At 35.8% G+C, this 20732-nt stretch overlaps 1 protein-coding gene across 1 annotated transcript; it reads left to right on the forward strand.

The window, feature by feature from the left end:
- Positions 1-229: 229 nt before the first annotated feature.
- Positions 230-20341, forward strand: SQLE (squalene epoxidase). The gene is made up of 11 exons (XM_037802443.1): positions 230-1502; positions 5241-5493; positions 9525-9705; positions 11437-11533; positions 12462-12575; positions 12657-12828; positions 14696-14791; positions 16538-16680; positions 17136-17232; positions 18930-19017; positions 19814-20341. Exons 1-11 carry the CDS (start codon positions 1212-1214, stop codon positions 20004-20006), a joined length of 1725 nt encoding a protein of 574 aa, XP_037658371.1. The 5' UTR covers positions 230-1211; the 3' UTR covers positions 20007-20341.
- Positions 20342-20732: the final 391 nt, after the last annotated feature.

A 20732-nucleotide genomic window follows, 5' to 3' on the forward strand; every position in this document is an offset into this window, starting at 1 on the left:
ACCACGCAACATCGCCCTAGCGCCTCTCCGGGCGTCGCCGCGTGGGCTCCGCCGCCTGCGATTGGCCAAAGGCGGCATAGCGCCATCTCGGCCTACCGCGCGATGCGAGCCCTCATTGGCCGGGGGCGGTGGCGGCGGGCGGAGCCGGCGCTCGCATCCTGCCGGGCGGGGCGGGCTTACCTCTTGGAACCCCGCCCCTTGGTCCCTCGCCCGGCCCGAGCCCACACCTGCCGCTGAGGCGCGCGGGGCACGGCGGCGAGCGGACGGCGCGCGCTGGTTACTCTGGTTACTGCGGAGGCCCAGCGCCGAGGGAAGACGCTGCCGCCGCCGCCAGCGGGAGATGTTGGTGAGGAGGCTGTCCGGGGCTGCTGCTGCCACTACCGCCGCCGCCGCCGCCCTCTGAGAGAAGGTGTCTGGGGACCGCCATTCACCTGGAAGGTTCGGGGGCCGGGGAATCGGGAGCCGGGGAATCGGGAGCCGCTGTTGTGGAGAAGAGCTCGAGAGTGTGACCGGGCTTGCCTGTCCTGAAGCCGAAACCTTGAAACCGAGGCCGTCTTTTGTTTGCGAAGGAAGCCCAGGGAACTTTCCCCTTGAGGGTGGGCTGTGCAGTTTCACGGTCCCGGGCGTTATCCCTCGTCCGCGGTGGCTAACAGCGCTCGCGCCTTCCGGACGCTGCCTGGGGTCGTCGCTGGCGGCTGAGGCGAGGCCGCCTTTTATATTTCGCATCGCCGAGCCATTTCTTCGAACCCCCCCCCCCCCCGCCTTTTCCTTCTGAAAGGGAACCTGCTGCTAGTGATAGAGAAGACAAAATTTACAACTTGACGAGCGAACCTCAGATCCATCACCAGCAAGCACCCCAAGGAAACCCATCCACAGAGGGAAGAAGAATGGATTGCCTGAGAGAGGAGAGTGTCTAGTCGGGAGGTGTTGGAGCAGGCGCTTTTAAAATAGCAGGTTCTGTGAGCTGTACCAACCACCCCTGTTCCCCCTTTTGCAGGATACTTTTATACTAACTTTTTATGGTTTTTAAAAAAATTGTTCTGATTTGAATTGTAATCTTGTGACAGTAGTGTTTACAGGACTTTGTCCAGATCTCCATCCTCCTTTTGGGAACACCTTTTGCGGGAGAACCCATTGTGCTCAAAACCCTACGAGGGGGGTGAAAAAAAAAGCTCAGCGTTGACCAGTGCCCCCAACGAAGACTTCGAGCCATGTGGACTTTCCTTGGCATTGCCACTTTTACCTATTTTTATAAGAAGTGCGGGGACTTCATCACTTTGGCCAACAAGGAGCTCCTGCTGTGCGTGCTGGTGTTCCTGTCGCTGGGCCTGGTGCTCTCCTACCGCTGTCGCTACCGACACGGGGGCCCCCTGGGGCGGGGGCACAGCGAGTCCCAGTTCGCGGTGTTCTCGGATATTCTGTCGGCTCTGCCTTTCATTGGCTTCTTCTGGGCCAAGTCACCACCTGGATCAGAAAATAAAGAGCAGCTCGCGTCCAGGAGGGTAGGTTGAATTCAGAGTGAGCCAATGAATGAATCTTTTAGTTTTAAATTAGGATTGGGGGCACGCAAATGTAGGTTCTCTTCTTCAAAAGGGAAAAAGGTGGCAGTTTAGATAGATACTCTGGTAAAAGTTATCATGTAGTTGGATTTTTTTTAAAGCTCTTGACGGTTCCCTGTCTACATCCTTGGCATTCTTAGGGAAGATCGAAAAAGAAAACATTTGTTTCATTTAGAGCTGGTTGAGCCTCAGATAGAGATTGAATATTGATTTGATTTTGAAATGTAAATTGAGATGTTAGAATTTCATTTTGAAAGGAGGACAGAATCACTTTCTGTGGTTTAAAAAAAATGCCATTTAATTTAAATATTTAGGGAAGGATTATATTTGTATCTGGGAAGAAGAGAACCTGCTGCAGGCAATTCCACTGCTTATAAGAAGTGACAGCTGGCTGGGGAAACTGATAGAACAATTTGAAAAACAGGCAAGGTAAAAATGTTCAGCATCGTAAAGCCATGGGTAAAAGAGCCCAATGAGGTACCAGCAGTAATGCTCCTAAGTCAAAGGCCAGGTCTCCAAATACATGTGCAGTTATGATCCTTGCAAAGAGAGCAGAGGAGACTGGTACGAGATGAGGGGGAGCGGTCATAGGCCCGTTGGCCATGGGAGTTTGGATGTTTTCCCAAGAGCACTGGAGGAGTTTAAGCGTGGGAGTAGCAATATTTGATTTCAGTTTTTTGAAAAGAAGATTCTTATTGCTGTGTGGAGAATGGATTGTAGGGGTACAAGAATGGAAAGGGGGAGATCAGGCAAAAAGTACAGCAGTAGACCAAGTGAGGGATGCTGGTGGCCTGGAGTTAGGACAAGTGGCCTATAAAGTAATTTACCTTTTGAGGATGCTGGATCTACGTTATTTTACTATATCCACACTACAGATTAGATGGCTTAGAGAAGAGAGGGACTTGGTTTAAAACTTGTGCCCCATCACTTCTGGCTGTGAGACCTTGGCAAATTGCTTTATTTCTTTAAGAATCAGTTGCCTCTGAGAAGGGTGCAGTACCAGCCTTACAGGTTGTTAGGGAATTAAATGATTTAATGTTTGCAAAATGCCTAGTCCATAACAGCTTAATAAAGAGTAACTATTAACAGTCTAAAGGTAGTACATACACCTGTTAGGAGCATTTTGATCAGTGCAGAATGAGTTCAGCAGCCTGGTGTGTGTGGACTGGAGGAATGGCATAAAAGGGAGAGGGACTCCTTAATTTTCAGTTTGAAATCTTTTGTATTGTTGTCTGAGATAATGTCCCTTGGGGTCACTGAGCACTAGTCTGACTGACTGAATGCTGCCAGTATGGTGTGTAGCGAAGTTTTTAGGCAGAAAAATTAGGTTATCAATATTGGTTCTGCTTTGCGAGTGTCTCAGCTTTCTGCTTATTTTCCTAACCAGGGAGTTGTTAACACTGTGTGACCTACTGAGTACTAAGTTTTAATTACTGCTGCTTCTACTAACCAGTCTCTGAAAGACTTGACTTCCTCTAGAGCTCCCCTTCCAGGATTGTGTGTGTGTGTGTCTAACTGGGAAAATCTAGGAAGGAAAAGTAAAAAATGATTAAGATGACAAAAGGGGCTTGCCGTGCTCCCAAAACAGTAATTTAAATATAGTCAGTTCTGGTCATTAAGACATACTTTTGGGAAGAATAGACGCTAGTGTCTTTTCTTGGCAAAGGACGGAAAGTATTTCTGTAAGAGAAATTATTTTAAAAATGCAATGGACAAAGCCCCAGTGCATTTTGGAAATAAAAGAAGGCTGGGTGAATATTAGAATCACAGAGAACTAAAGTTCTAAAAGATCTTAGGATTCATCTCTTTTATTTCTGTTTGTTTTTTTTTTATTAAAACCCCATCAAATGGCATTTACTCTTACCTTAATCATTAAAGCCAAAGAACTCAGCAAGATGGTTCCTTGTAATTCTGTATCTGAAATGTATTCAAATTTGTGAATCCATCTACCAGGAAGAAAAACTTATTACAAGATTGAATTTTCATATAAAAAATGACAGGCACTATTATTCTCAATGGTTATAAATTCCTTAGAACAGTAGTTTTGTATCCTCTTAAGATCAAAGTTAAAGTTTTGGCTGTCAACCCAGCCAGTGAAAGGGTTTAATATTTGTCCTTGTTCCTAAATTTGGGAACCAACTAACCAGTCTCTCTTTGAGTATCAGGATGGGAAAAAAAGGAAGGGATAAATTAAGTATATCCTTATATATTAAGGACTAAAGTTATAAACAAGTCAAAACCCAAGGGGCAGTATGAGTTATTTTGTTCATTTGGAATTTTGCTGAATTAAGTAATCTCAAATAATAGATCCATAGCCAGGGTGTGACAATCTTTTAGTTATATAGAAGTGATTTTAGGTTAAGATAGATTTTTGAAGTGAAAATCCAGAAGGAGAAAATGAAGGTGAATAGTGGAACCTCATCTAAAAGTTACAATATGAAGTCAAATCAGAAGTTGTATGTAATTTGCTTCTGGTTAGATGTTCAGTATATATTTGAGGAGTTGAGTAATTAATGATAGAATTTGCCCTCTAATAAGTCTTTGAAGCCCCTTAATACACGTTTATTGTATGTGGCCTGATGTGGATTTCTAAACATGTCTATATGTCAGAATTTTCTAAATAGGTTTGGAGAAAGTATATAATTTTATTGGGATATTATAAGTTTTTAATTTAACCAATATTTTTATATCATTAATTATTTTAGCATTTTTTTAATTAAATTCAGTTTTATTGAAATACATTCACACAGCGTACAATCATCCATGATATACAATCCACTGTCCACAGTATGATAACCTAGTTATGCGTTCATCACCACAATCTATCTCTGAACATTTTCCTTACATCAGAAAGAACCAGAACAAGAATAAAAAATAAAAGTGAAAAAAGAACACCCAAATCATCCCCCCATCCCACCCCATTTGTCCTTTATTTTTTATCCCCATTCCTCCACTCATCCATACACTAGATAAAGGGGGTGTGATCCACAAGGTCTTCACAATCACACTGTCACCCCTTGTAATCTACATTATTATATAATTGTCTTCAGGAGTCCAGACTGCTGGGTTGGAGTTTGGTAGTTTCAGGTATTTACTTCTAGCTATTCCAATACATTAAAGCCTAAGAGGTATTATCTATATAGTGCATAAGAATGTCCACCAGAGTGACCTCTCGACTCCATTTGGAATCTCTCAGCCACTGAAACTATTTCGTCTCATTTTGCATCCCCCTTTTGGTCAAGAAGATACTCTCAGTCCCACGATGCCGGGTCCACATTCATCCCCAGGAGTCATACTCTGCTTTGCCAGGAAGATTTACACCCCTGGGAGTCAGGTCCCACGTAGGGGGGAGGGCAGCGAGTTCACCTGTCGAGATGGCTCAGTTAGAGAGAGAGAGGGCCACATCTGAGCAACAAAGAGGTACTCAGGGGGAGATTCTTAGGCACCATTACATACAACTTTAGACTCTCCTTTGTGGTAATGAGCTTCATAAGGGCAAGTCCCATATCATTAATTTTTATATATGATCTGAATTTAAAAGCTGAATGTTCATTTGGTTTAATAATTTTAACTTCTAGCTTTTTCCCAAGATGGAAAAGTCAATTGAGTCTATAATAGTAGTAGTATGATTTAAGGGTAACAAATGTGGAAACATAATTCTTTTTTTTTTTTTTAAAACAGTGCAAAAAAGGAACTGATATTTCAGAAACAACCTTATCAGGAGCAGCTGCCACTGCATCAATATCTTCTCAAAATGATCCTGAAGTTATCATTGTGGGATCTGGCGTACTTGGCTCTGCTTTGGCTGCAGTGCTTTCCAGAGATGGAAGAAAGGTGACAGTAATTGAGAGAGATTTAAATGAGCCTGACAGGATAGTTGGAGAATTTCTGCAGCCAGGTGGCTATCATGTCCTTCAAGACCTCGGTCTTGAAGGTAGGTTCATATTGATTTTTCAGGAAAGTTTTGTGGTATAAGAAAACCCTCTTCATTTTAACTATCCTATGGTTAGTAAAAAGGCATTCCATTTTATTTCCATTTATACAGGTTACTTTACTCATTTACCAACTAATTTGCATGAAATGTTAAGCAAAGGAGAAAATAAGCATTTAGTAGTACGAGGATATATGAAGTAGACTTAATGAGATGTAGTGAGATGGCTAAAAAAATGGTAAGGGTCAAAATAATGGACATGGAAAACTCCTAGAATGGGAGCATGAATTTTGGTGAGGGAAGGGAATGATCATTTATAGAGTGCCTATTAGGTTCCCATTACACTAAGTGTTATTACTTAGAATCTTCTATTTAAGCATCATTCCTCCATTCAAACATTGTTTTTTTTTAAGTACCAGCTTTTCATTTAGGAAATATTTATTTACTGCCTACTTTGTGTGAGGTATCAATGATATACTGGGAAACAGGACAGATAGGTTTTCTGCTCTTGAGTTGCAGGGTTTAAAATATGCCCAAGTTGTGAGGTCAGAAAGAAGCCTCATCTCTGTCCTTTCAGGTTCCTAAGTACCATCTTGCATGAGGTTCACTTGAGGCACATGTGACAATATCCAGTGACAGGATTTTGTTAACCTCAAAGTTGAACATCAGGCAACTCAAAATGCTCCTGAACTAATGGCTGGGCATGGAATCATGGATCTAGCATTAGGTAACATCTCCAAAGTTGTGTCTACAAGCTTCAGTGTGTTCTTATATGCAGTCCAGGCATGAGGACACCCTCTAAAGTATTTTAGTCAGTCCACATTTCTTGGAGACCTTTAATTTCATCAAAAAGAACCCAGTTTTAATATTCTTATGCTATTAATTTCCCCTCAGGGGTGGTGAGATATGGATAATAGGAGCACTTGGGATAGTCATTTGCAGGGTGTGGGCTTTTTGATACAAGGCTGACTTACCTGCCCTGGGGTATGGATTTTATTTGGCGAACTGGTTACCATGTGATTCAAGCTTATTATCCAAAACTCTTAAAATCAATACATTCTAATTTATGTTCTATAACTTATTATATAATATCTAAATAGCTCATGAGGAAACCCTCCCTCCCCCCAACTTATTTATTTTCTTTAAGATTATCTTGGCTTTTCTTAGCCTTTTGCTTTGCAATATATAATTTAGAATCAATTTTTCAAGTTCCATGAAAAAAAATCCAAGATTATGATTGGAATTGCATTGAATCAGTAGCTCAGTTTGGAGAAGACTGACATCTTTATGATTGAGATTTCCTGTCCATGAATGTCATATACTTGCCATTCAGTTTGGTCTTTAATGTATTTAAGTTTCATAAATCTTAGGTGTTTTTTGTTATATTTATTCCTAGACTCTGGTTTGAAGCTTTTTGACTTTTATAAAGGATATCTATTTTGTTGTGCACTGTTTACTTAGCTTGAGGTTCAACTCTACTTCACTTCATGGCACTAAATTATGTTGGGATTTTTTTTTTATGGGTGATTCCACCCACAGTTTATGGTGGATAGCTTACTTCCAGGTCATGTCTTAGGGCAGTTAGCTGAGTTTTTCTGGTCTCTTTATTTCAATGACAAGACATTTATGTATGGTACTAAGTTCCAGCATACCTAGCGCATGGGAACTTGTACCTGCTGTCTGGGAGTGGCTCTTGAAACTCTAGCCCTTTTAGGCTTATGGTTCTGATACTCCTGTGCTGTAGCCTTTAGTTCTTGCTCACTGGGTTGACTTTAATGTTGTTCTTCATTTATATTGTGCAAGCTTTTTTGCTCTTGCTTTTTTTTCTTTTAACTTTAGCACTTGCCTATACAAAAAAAAATGCACATTTTTTAATGTGAAGGAATATTTAATGTGAAAGAGGGTTTTCCTTGTCAGTTTATCTGCTGTCTTGTCTAACATCACAAGTATGGAGTTTTATGATTAATGGATAGTGATAGTTGTAATTATGTCACTGATTTCCAAGTTATTAATATATAGTGTCTGTGAATCAAGAACTTTAGTGAAGTTTAGGGTACCCTTTTGGTACCCCTTTCTTGTCTGCTTAAAGTTAAGTGTGCAAGCTCTCACATTTGATTTTATCAGTAAAGTTGATATAGGGACAGATGGTTCAAGATATCTTAAATTAGACCTTTGTTGTATGCTTGCTTTAAGATAGTCTATCGAAAGAAAAATTTTACTGTGCTACTATACTTTTTAGATTTTCTAGTGTGCTCTTAAAGGGCCAGCTTTAGCATTTAAAGTACTCCTATAATATAATTATGGATTATGAAAACTGCCTCATTAGCTGGATAAACATAGAAATGCTAGGTGAGCCCCAAAGATTTAGGTATGGTATTTGGGAGCTTTTGGGTATCTGTCCACTTGCCCCTGACTAGTTGTAGAACATATCAAAAATGTAACTTACTCAGTTCCTAGGACAGATGTGATAAAAATTCCTCCAGCTTGTCCCTGAATAGGTTTTAACTGTAATAATTGAAAAACCAAATCAGAAAACTAATTTATTTTGTTCCTAGTACATATGTGGCAAAACGGTTCATTACAGTTTTTCTTTCAAAAGTAATGAAATTATTTAAATATACTTCATCTTGATATATTTCAGTGTATTTCAATCTATTAGAGTATTTTAATATATATCCTACAAGTCTGCTTTTCTACTTGATGTGATAAACATATTTCCAATACTGTTGACCATTCTTTATCATTATAATTTTAAGCTTATGTGTAGTATCTTCTTAGTTGATACTTTATAATATACTTTACCTTTTCCCTTAAATGAATATTTAGGTTATTTTCAATTATTCTTTGATATAGATATAGTGAACCAATTTTTGCATATATCTTTAAAAATTAAAACTTACATATTAGGATAAATTTCTTAGATGAATTTCCTCTTTGTTCTTGATAATTATTGCTGTAACTACTTTCTAAAATGTTATTACAGTAGCATGAGTAATATTTGAACTTTTTAGTAGCATTTTGGATAAATTTGGTATCTTATTTCAATTTTCATTTCATTGATTTTTTTTAAATCAAGTTTTCCACATTTTCCTATTTTTGTTCAATAGTTCTATATTGCTTTATGTGAATCATCCGTATACTTTGCTCATTATCTTTGGTCTTATATTTTTCCTGTTGGTTTAATGAGTAATTTTTATATCATAAATATTAGTCTTTTGTTCTGTTTGACATAGATATTTCCCTAAGGTATTGTTTCTCCTTTTTCATTTTAAAAATTAGTTTTACATTTGTTAATTTTCAATTGGCACTTTAAAAATGCTGTATTTTCTATTGAAATTTTGAATGTTTTTCTAATTGCAACTTCTTTTACTTTTTCAAACTCAAGTTGCTTTTACAACACCTCTGATAAACTCAGTATTCAGTATGCTGCTAGTGTTTCTGTTAGCTGATTTACAAAAAATTACTCTATAGTCTATCCTAAGTCATAGTTATAGTGTGAATTTACCAACATTTAGGAAATCTTACCCTTTCTCTTTGGCTTGGGAAATGTACATTTCTATATATTCAGCCTTCATGTATAAATTAGGTCTTGATTTTAGAGTTTTTATCTTGTCTATTTTATTCCCTTTTTCTGTTTTTGTGCCAATACTACATATCCGTACTTTGAAAAAAGTGATAAAATGAACTGAATTTATATTACGTCTGTATGGACAGAACAGTTTTATTCCTTAGAGGACTGTGGCTTATTTCATGTTGCATTTTCTTGCTTATCTTTCTGAGGTAAAGTGGAATTACAAATCTGAAATAGTTTTAAGTGTCGTTATCTTTAAGTGATATTACAGGTTTACTAAGACTGCCATTATCCTGAGAGAAGAATTGAGATTTCTGAAACAGTTAAATTAACTGTCCAGTTCTCAAAATGGTATCACAACTTTATGACGGCTCATTTTCAATGTCTTGTATCTTCCTTGGTGCCTAGTATACTCTGGGGCATATAAACAAAATTGATTTTTTTGAACTGAATTGTTTTGCAGATACAGTGGAAGGCTTTGATGCCCAGGTTGTAAATGGCTACATAATTCACGATCAAGAAAACAAACCGGAGGTTCAAATTCCTTACCCTCTGACAGAAAACAATCAAGTGCAGAGTGGAAGAGCTTTCCATCATGGAAGATTCATCATGAGTCTCCGGAAAGCAGCTATGGCAGAGCCCAAGTAAGATTACAGCTTCATATATCGTTAAGGAATTAACTAACATTTAAATTTAGCCCTTGCGCAAATACTATTCTATAGATTTTCCTTACATGTTTTTCATGTGGGCTAGAACATAGCTACCATATTAAGATAGCAATAAATTAGAACAGAGTGTTAGATCTGAAAGTCAGTCAGAGAATTTTCCTTTGCACAACATAGAACAATAGATAATTTTCCTTTGACTAAATAAATTATGTGATTTTTATGTGTTGGAATTTGGAGAATATAGTTTTAGCTAAGGAGTAAGTCTGTGTGTACCCATTGGGGCATTTGGGTTTGTGGTTATGATGCCCTCTGTTAAGTCTGGACAGAGGATTCCAAGAGAAAAATCCTGTCCCATTCTTTCTAAGAACATAGTTTGACAGAACTGTTTTCTCTTAATTATTAACTTATATTTGCCTCTAGCCTTTAAACACTATAACTGAGGAAGTTTTAAACATGAGAACCCTTATACCGTTGGCGTAGTCTTAAGTGTTGACAAAGTAAGTGGACTTATTTTTAGGACTGAAAGGACTTTTTTGATGTCCATGGAAGTAAGATACTTCCCTGTAGAAAATTTGAAAATACCCCAAAATACAAAATCATAAAAATGATCCATGTTTACTTCTTCTGTCTAGATATAACTACAGTTAATAATTTGGTGAATAAACTGCAATTCTTTTTTTTCGTCTCTATGTATGAATGTGAGAGGGTATGAAAAATTTCTCTGGATGTGTACCATTTTTTAATCAATTGAGATATAAAAATTTGGTGTTATTTTCTAAAATACTTTTTTTGTGTCAGTGCATTAGTGATATGTATTTATTGTTAATATATTAGAAAATAAAAACCACACATAATTCTAAAATCCATTAGTGATGTCTTTGCTCTGTCACTCCAGAGCTTTGTCTATGCATATGTGTGCATACAAACACACACAACTATATGAATATATAGTATTTTTTGAAACATGATTTTTATAGTTTTATGACATTTTCCTGGTATGGATAGTCTACAATTTATTTATCAATATTTAATTTATTTGTTGCACATTTACATCATTTCCACTTTCTGACTATTAATAAAATGTCATTGTGTTGAACATCCTCATATAACATCTCCACAAGTAGAATTGTTGGGTAAAAATTGGGTAGTATCTACCCAGTAGGATTGTTGTGAAAATTACACAAGCTAATATAAGTAAAGAACTGTGTGTATGTATTGTTTGGCACCTAGTAAGCAGATACTAAACAGTACTATTGTCATCAGCAGAATTTTACAAGTTGCTTCATGTGATGATTGAAAGGTAATTTTTTTTCTCTAACTCTTGCAAAAACCGAGTCTGATTTTGTTTTAAAATTTGCTAATTTGCTATGTATAAGTGGGAGTTTGGGTTTTAATATTCATTATTATCATTAGTGAAGTTTTCCATTTTTGCAAATGTTTTATGCACATTTGTATTTTTTGTTTTGTAAATGGCTTTTATCAAGTTTTTAATATAATTAATTTTTATTAATATTTTGCAGGAGTAGAATATAACTAGGGTAATTAGACTTTAATATCAAAACAGTATAAATGGTTTGTTAATTTTAGTAATATTTGCAAAATTCTGTATGATACGGGGTAAACTGGAGATAAGGAATTTATCATATCTAACTTAAATTTCTCAAGTGTGGTACTATAAAAATTTACTTCTATTTATTTATCTTTTAGTACAAAGTTTATTGAAGGTGTTGTTCTACAGTTACTAGAGGAAGATGATGCTGTATTGGGAGTTCAGTATAAGGAAAAAGAAACTGGAGACATCAAGGTGAGATTTATCAAATGTCACTTCCTAAGAGATTTTTTCTTCTTTTTCTTTGACTCCTTTTTTAAAAAAGGAGTCACCAATTTATTATGCATAAGTTGGACTACTGGACTTCAGATGGCAACACAGCTCTTCGGAGCACTTCAGAATGCTATTCAAATAACTTAAGCAAACACCACTTTATTGACAGTATTAAAAACTGAAATAAGGTATATACACTAGCAGAGAAGCAGAGGGAATTGGAAGACAAGAAAAGGGAGAATTCAGGATAAAAAAAATGATTAGGATAAAATAACAGTTGTTTTAAATCAAAAGACAAAAGGTAGGAGAATCTTTGGGGAAATAGCAGAAAAAATAGCTTCCAGTATATGCTCATGTTGGCCTGATAGAAGAAAAGAAAGAGGGTCAGAGGCTAAACTTTGATTCTTCTAGAATGCTCCTTAGAGTCACCACCTTCTAGAAATTGTATTCCACTGAGGGAGCTGTTGAGGTTTTCTCTGCTCGTTGTGTAGTAACATAAATACATGTATCCATGTACAAAAATTATTCTAAGCTCTAGCAACTGAATGACTATATGAAGTTTAAAAAATTCTGGAATGAAAGAATTTTTGACTGGTCCTTGGAATTTGTAATGAGATTCAGTCTTCTAGGGTCCAGATTTGCTCTGTAGTTAATTCCCCTACTGTCCATCAAAGTGGAGAGTATTTCCAGGTGGTTTGTATGGTAGAGCTGTGAAGGGAAGTGATCCTGAGGGACTCAGAGGAAGTCTTTCTCAAGATTGGCCATTAGTTAAGCCTCACGTAATTGCTTTTTCAAATACTCTCCAAATGATATCTGATAATATATTTAAATCTGTTCATGCACATTTTTATAGAATAGTCCTTTGCTGTTATTTCTTACATTTTAGCTGAGTATTCTTTATCTGTTATAGGAACTTCATGCTCCATTGACTGTTGTTGCAGATGGGCTTTTCTCCAAGTTCAGGAAGAACCTGGTCTCCAATAAAGTTTCTGTTTCATCTCATTTTGTTGGCTTTCTTATGAAGGTATGGTAGGAATGTTGTTGTAGGAGAATAAAAGCAACTTGAAATTTGAAGGTTATTAAAATATATATATATTTTTTCCAGAATGCACCACAGTTTAAAGCAAATCATGCTGAACTTATTTTAGCTAATCCGAGTCCAGTCCTCATCTACCAGATTTCATCCAATGAAACTCGAGTTCTTGTTGACATTCGAGGAGAAATGCCAAGGAATTTAAGAGAATACATGACTGAAAAAATTTACCCACAATTGCCTGGTAAGAAATAGGATTTCACTCCCATTATAATCTATAGTCTGAAAGCAAATCTCACATAAGGCTCTCCATTTCCAGGTCTCACTAAAGCTGTGTTTAAATAGGACAGAGATAAGGGTGGCAGGTGAAAAATGCATCCAGTCAATCAGATACACTGGAGCTGAGCTAAATATTTAAATTAGCACATAACAAAATCTCCAAATTAAAAAAAAAAAATCAATATAGTTTCATCATATTAATAAAGTATAGTTTTCAGAATAATTAACATGGACATATGTAATATTTAAGGTAGTCTCTACAGCAGTCAAAGTTCTCTAAATTCTTGAAATATCTCTTATACTTATCTATTTTTTATGTTGGGTTTCTGATAGCTACTATTTATTGAATGTCTACAATTTATGAAGTATTTTACAAACATAATTTCATTTAAAATCTACATAACCACCCTATTAGGTAGGTAGGCATTATCATCTCCAGTTTTACAGATGAGGAACTAAGGTTCAGAGAGCATCCTTAGCTTCTCCAAGGTTAAACTATTAATAAGTGGCAGAGCCAAGCTTGACCCCAGGTCTATCTGGCTCATACATGCCTGCTGCAACATGCCTGGCCTCAGAACACAAGAGCTCTAAGGGATGTCTGAGATCATTTGGGATTTGAGTTGATTACAGAAAGGCTTCATGAGATTTCAGACATCTTTGTAAAAACACTCATAAAAATTATGTTTGCACAAATTCAAAGTTTTCATGGTGTGTACTAGTATTTTTCTGTTAATGGGAAGATACAAAAAAGAAATCTAAGAAAATTGTCAAGAATTGTGATAAAATTGAAGGCCAGCCCTGCTTGCCATTATGACATAATAGTAGGAAGCTATCCTTACTATGAATACATTTTGTTTAAACATTTTTCTTTTCAATCAAGTTAGTTTGTAGGCTGAGTGAATCCACTCTGTTTAGTAATAAGATATTAAACAGAAATGAAGTGAAATAATGGTATACATGGACCAACTTAGATTTTTAATGACAGTTTCAACATATGCATATTAAAACATTTCAGTACATTTTCACTCAAGCCACTTTTGAAGCTTTCAGATGAAAAACAGAAGGTGCGCATATTTAGGAAAAGGATTGTCAATTTCCTGATATTTTTAGCATTTTTTTCCCTTATACTGTAGATTTAGTGTTTTTTTCCAATCCAGCTTGTTAATTGGAGCAGACTGCCCTGAAATCATGGAGGGAAATCATTGGTAGGTCTATGTTAATATTAGCTAGGTCACAGATTCTACTCCTAGTATGAATGGGATAGTATTTAACACTGACATTTTGCTGCTACATTGCCATTACACTGGGAACTGTATGAAAAGAAAGTTCTAGGGAGTATCTTACAGATGAGCTAATCCAATCTCTTCATTTTGAAGATGGAGCATCTAAAGATCAGATAGGTATTGTACATACTATCTAGTGTACATACCCTCTTGCTGTTTGTGAATTGGTAGTGTATTTCCTCTCATTTTATCTGAACGTGGTGGTGACAATAAATATTTAAATACAACAGCTATCCAGGTTAACCTTTGGACAAGAAGATGGTAGTTTTCTCCCTGGCTCATCCCATTTGAATTTGCCTTACTCTGCCTATTTCTTTGTTCATTCAGCTGTAATGTCCATTTGCATTAATTTACCCTTAGATTCCTTAGTTATTAGTGTGAATAATTAGGTATTTGAATAATTTATTAATAAAATAGATAATTCTTGATTTATCACAACATATGTATATAAAATTGTAACACATGTGTTTGTTTATACTTGATAAGAAAACGTGATAATTTGAAATTGAAATGTTTTAACTATTTATTTGGGGATGGGATTTATTGCAGATCACCTGAAAGAACCATTCTTAGATGCCATTCAGAATTCGCGAATGAGGTCCATGCCAGCAAGCTTCCTTCCTCCTTCACCAGTAAACAAACAAGGTATCATTTTATTGGACTGATTTTATAAAGGAGTCAGTATTCCAAATGACATATACTTGATTAAATTTATACCTGCTATTAACTATTAGAATAATTGCTAGTAGTTCATTGAAAAGTTTTAAATAAGGGAGTGGTGTGATTAAATTTGTATTTTAGAAATACTAATCTGACATTGTGGATGACGGTTTAGAGGAATGTTAAGATGCATAGGGAGACCATTTTATTATTCCATGTGAATGATGGCAAAAGCCTCAACTAGGGTGTGGCTGTAAAAATGGAAGATAGAGAATGGATTTGGGTAATGTTTAGGATGCAGAAGGCATGAAACTCATTGATTAGTTTGATACTGTCTTAAGAGAGTGAGGCCTCTCAGTTGATGCCAAATTTCAGGCTCAGATGAATGGTAGATCGTTTGCCAGTCATTTATTAACATTGGAAATGAAGGAAAAAAGGAAAAAGAGAATCAGTTTAGAGAAGTGTAGGGAGAAGTGATGAGTTCACTTTGGACCTAATGAGTGTGAAGTGCAGGCCGGCCATTTGATTGGAGATGTGTGCAGCACCCCCACCTCCTCCCCCCACCCTGCCCCAAACACATGAGTCTGGAGCTCTGAAGAGAGGTCACAGTGGGAGCTGTTGATACATTCTGGTTTCTGACTGTAAAGAGATTGTAGCCTGCTCTAGAAACACATGCACAGACCATCAACTATATAAAACTATAAAGCAGAGCAGAATGAAACAAATGCCAAATCCATATAAATAACATGTTGTGGGAATATATTCTAATTGGTGGGATAGAGGATGTTCCATGGAGAAGAAGAATAAATGGACATAGTTTTGGCTTTTTAATGAAGTTATTAAAGTAATACATAAAAACTTGAATTAAAAACATTTAGAAGCTAAGTTTTTATAAAGTAATATGAATTGATTATATTTTTATAATTAATTATACATGTATATGACACCACAAAAATCCATAATTTTATATCTTAACACTATGATTATGGTTGTCTCCTCTTACAGATAAAAGTAAATAAATGTTCTGTTTATTAATTACTCTGAGTCACAGGTCACTAAGCAGACTGACAGTGGATTGGGAATCTTAGAATCAGGCAGCTCAGTCAGGAGATATGCTTTGGGTCAAACTGGTGCTTTCTGCTTCTGCCGTTTCGATTCAAGGGGAATGATTTTCAGCTAAGAATCAATTAAGGTTTATTCTCCTAAATTAACATCTGAGCATTTTAAAAATATCTGCCTGTTGCCTTCTTACTTGAACTTCAACATGTCTGAGTCCAATCTTCCTAGGGCGACTTCCTTTCCTTTAGAAATTGATGCTGGCAGCAAATATTGCTGTGAAATGTCAGACATCTTTTTTTCCCCCTTGTAGAAAAGTTGCTTTTTATGCTTGGATGCCTGTAGATTTTTTTGTTTTTTCCTACTGTATTTTAAAAGACACTTTGTAAATGTATTGACATTGTTTGGCTTAACATTAGATTTGCTTGTGTGTTTCATGAGGGCAGGGATCATACTCTTTTTACATATTAGATGCCCAATAAATATTTGTTGATTGAATCAGCTCTTTAATTTTTGCCTTGACAAATTTTAAGTCATGATTCCCCCCATATATTTTCACATTCTTTTTATCTACTAGCTCACATCAATAATTTTTATAAATTAACAGAATAGTGATATTTTTGTTTATTTCAAGGGATGCTTCGGGATGTCATCATTTTAATTCTCTCTTAATAGGTGTTCTTCTTTTGGGAGATGCATATAATATGAGGCATCCTCTTACTGGTGGAGGGATGACTGTTGTTTTTAACGATATAAAACTGTGGAGAAAACTGCTAAAGGGCATCCCTGACCTTTATGATGATGCAGCTGTTTTTCAGGTAAGATATCACTCTTTGACAAAAATGTCTCAAAATATATTTCTTTCGGGGTGGTGATGTGGTGGTGGTGAAAGAGTGGAACTTTGATGAGGAGTTCTGTACCTGGGAGCTTTCTCTATAGTCCTGGTTCTTATTAGGCGGTCCTGTTCAGACTCAGATAACTTGACTTGCAGCTTAAAAGTCTTAACAGAGTTTCTAAATTTTTGTATTTGAGTATTATGTAACACTGGATTGCATGGGCCACTTTGCTTACACTGATTGTAAATTCAGCTTCAGAGTTACTTAACCCATTGCTCTGAGATGATTTTTTTTCTTTTTAATAAATGATAAACATAAGGCAGCATTACCTGTGAAAAGGCCCTAGGATAAGTATCACTGTGAGGGGATTATAAACATCAGTTTGTCTTTTTTTTCTTTCTCTTACCATATTATAAGTGATCTTTTTATTTTTTTAGGCCAAAAAGTCATTCTATTGGACAAGAAAAAAGTCTCATTCCTTTGTTGTGAATGTTCTTGCTCAGGCTCTTTATGAATTATTTTCTGCCACAGATGGTAAGTGTAGATATTTTTTAATGAACATTACTGAATTGTAGATTTTTAGCACAGGAAAAAAGTGTAATTACAAGTTAGTGATTAAGCCAGAATTACCTGAGTTTGCTGACTCCTAAGTTGATAGTTCTTTTTAATTCCGTCCTTGAACAAGATTTTTAGCTTCTAATCATGTTTGGAAAGGCTGTTGCCTTTCTTTAGACAACATTAATAGTAATAATTCAATATCATATCCATTATTTTTAATTCCTCTGGTCCAACCCAGATTGTTCATATCCCCAAATGTACCAGATTGTGATGGAAGATCTTTCCAGCCATGTATCAGAAGGCCACACAGTTGTTAGTCTTTTTAGTTTCAATCTCTTTTCAAAAAGGTGATGGTCAAACTGTATATTAAGGAAAACATGACTTAGCAGAAGCAGTGTTAGGAGAAAAAGGCAACTGTGCCACCTCCCAACCACAGCGATGTACAAATTCATCAGTTAATGGTAGGCTAATGAAACTAGGCCTTTAGGTTGTCAAGAATAAATACAACTCAAATCCCATTATTCAGTACATTTACAACAAAGCTATTTCTCTGACATGGCCTCAGCCCTGGTGATTAGTGCTTTGTTGATCTGATTACAAAGGATGATAATACACATGCTTTTGAAGCCTCTAAACAAATCTCTCTTTTTAATTGGCATGAAAGTTAAAATGGCAGGTTGGGCAAGTAAGAAAAGAAAGAACTAACTCTTGAGTTTTTCTAAGCTCTTTAGGAGTTTTTATGTTGTGAATTTGAATCTGCCAACAAAACATTTTTTAAAAGTAATACAAGATTGGAGAAGGAAGGAGCTTCTCTGGAGTATAAGTTTACCTATTGTATCTTTTTTTAATCTGTTATTAAGAAAAATCTAGGCATGCCTGAAAAGAACATTGATTGTAAACTATTAAAATGGTTATCGATTGATTATACCATGTTGTGAGGGTGTAATGAGTTACTTTGCAAAGTATTAAAAAAAAATTCAGATATAAGACATTGTTATTATTGTTAATTACTATTTTTTCCTTCCTTTTTTTTTTTTTTTATTAAATTCAGTTTTATTGAAATACATTCACACACCATACAATCATCCATGGTATACAATCCACTGTCCACAGTATGATAACATAGTTATGTGTTCATCACCACAATCTACCTCTGAACATTTTCCTTACATCAGAAAGAACCAGAACAAGAATAAAAAGAACACCCAAATCATCCCCCCATCCCACCTCATTTGTCCTTTAGTTTTTAATTACTATTTGTAACAGTTCTTACTTGATAATTTACTGCTCATTAGAGATAAAGGTTGAGCATCTTAGAGACTGGGTTTCTGAATTGGGTTTTCATAACAAAAAAAGTATTTCACCTCATTTAATATATTTACAACATAATCAAGGAAATAGCTTTTAAACAATTCTAAGTTCTAATACCTAAATGTTTGGTATTAATTATTTACTAACAGAACAAATATTCATACTTATATTAGTAAACGTATGTTGATTATAGAATTTAAAAGAGAATCCTGGGTTGCTGGAATTTTAGGACTTGTTTTTAAATTACCTATAAGGTCCAGTACTTGTCACAGCTTCATAATTCTTCTGATTTATCATTAATGCTCTATCATGATGAATGTATGACAATTTTGATTGAGAGTAACTTTTAAATTTTATTTTAGATTCCCTGTATCAACTAAGAAAAGCCTGTTTTCTTTATTTCAAACTTGGTGGAGAATGTGTTACTGGTCCAGTTGGGCTCCTTTCTGTGTAAGTTGTTTTGATGCACAGAGGAAACAAATATTCCCAGTTTTCTTAGGGCTTGCTCATTTATAAATTATTGCAAATCTTTCTTACACAGTTTGTCATTTTAGTATCCATTAGCATTCTAATCAGAAGGTGGCCCAGGTAAAGGAAAAAAAGGCAACATTTAATTCTATGTTTTACTTCTGGGAAAAAAGCATTGACTAGGAGGTAGAGGAGGCTAAAAAACCTTGATTAAAATAGAAGCTTGATTTTTGCCTCTGGATTTTCCCACATGATTTCTGATCTGTGAGAGCCATGAATAATTGAGTAACTTGTATTTAAAAACTAATTTAAGTGCAGGGACTCATGAAACACAGTAATGGTTTCTGATGGTGCAGACAATATGTGGAATAGTCTTGAAAAGTAGCCTGCAAAGTGAAGTTGTCTTTTATAATTCATCTATAATCTGAATACGAATACTACTTACCTTTCAAAAAGTAGACTCTGAACAAGCCAGGCTATCCAGGTACTTCAGACTGGCACCTCAAAATTAGCGAAAGAAAACAGCTTAAAACATAAGACTTATGCAAACTACGGTAAGAGAAGATACTGTTTTTTCAGCGTAGTTCCTAAGTAGTTTCTTGTAAAAAAAAATGATTTGTTTCTGCTGTCAAACTCAGCAGGCAGACCCAAGCTTGTCAAGTCCTCCAAAATGCAGAATGTAGACTTAGCTTTATAGATGATACATAATTGGTACCTATTAAGGAATAAATGTTAATTTCTGGGTCTTAACCAATATATATATTTCTTTTCATTACAGATTGTCTCCTAACCCTCTAATTTTAATTGGACACTTCTTTGCTGTCGCACTCTATGCCACATATTTTTGCTTTAAATCAGAACCTTGGATTACAAAACCTCGAGCCTTTTTTAGTAGTGGTGCTATTTTGTACAAAGCGTGTTCTGTAATAATTCCTCTTATTTACTCAGAAATGAAGTACTTGGCTCATTAAGTTTAAAGGAAAACCATTTGTGAATGAATATTTGGAACTCACCAAGTCTTAAGAGACTTTTGGGAAGACGGTGTATATAGCATATACTATACTGCTTCTTAAGTGTGAACTCTTGGATCAAGATTAGGATTGTTTTTGAAGTATTTGTATATAAACATGTAAATATGTGCTTTAATTTGCAATTTTAAATGAAGGGTAAAATAAGTTAGGTATTTAAAAGAAATGACTGTTAACATAAATTAGTGCTAATACTGAGAAATCACATGTTTTCTTTTGAATTCAGTATTTGGGATGAATCATTTTGGGACATGAAAATAAAATGAAGAATGAACTCATGTCCTTTTTGTTTCTTGTGGCCTCCTTTATATAGCTTTGCAATAATTGAAAAGAAAACTAGAGTGGCTTGGAGATTGCAGTGGGGAACCTGCTCTATTAAATTTTTTGACTTAGGGGAGTTTCCCTTAATGTCTCTGGACCTTATTTTCCTCATAAGGCAATTGGATAAAACTCTTTTCTGAATTCTCTGAAAACATCATCACATTAACACAGGAAAAGCAGTCAAGGAATTTATAAGTTCCACATTTTAGTAAGTCAGCTAAGATTATTTCGAGAAACAAATAAGTAAGCCCTTATAATACCTGGCCTAATGCCTTAAAATCAGAATTTACTAAGTTTTGTCTATAGTATATTTGAAGAGATTATTGACTTCAGAAGGGTAACATGAGA

This window comes from Choloepus didactylus, chromosome 14, assembly GCF_015220235.1.
Source record: "Choloepus didactylus isolate mChoDid1 chromosome 14, mChoDid1.pri, whole genome shotgun sequence".
NCBI classification, from domain to species: Eukaryota; Metazoa; Chordata; class Mammalia; order Pilosa; family Megalonychidae; genus Choloepus; species Choloepus didactylus.

Excerpts from the sequence above, each read along its gene's own strand:
- SQLE (XM_037802443.1), top strand. The coding sequence starts at position 1,212 with ATGTGGACTTTCCTTGGCATTGCCACTTTTACCTATTTTTATAAGAAG. Across the intron at positions 1,503-5,240 it reads AGCAGCTCGCGTCCAGGAGG|TGCAAAAAAGGAACTGATAT; the intron begins GTAGGTTGAATT and ends TTTTTAAAACAG. Across the intron at positions 16,681-17,135 it reads ATGATGCAGCTGTTTTTCAG|GCCAAAAAGTCATTCTATTG; the intron begins GTAAGATATCAC and ends TTATTTTTTTAG.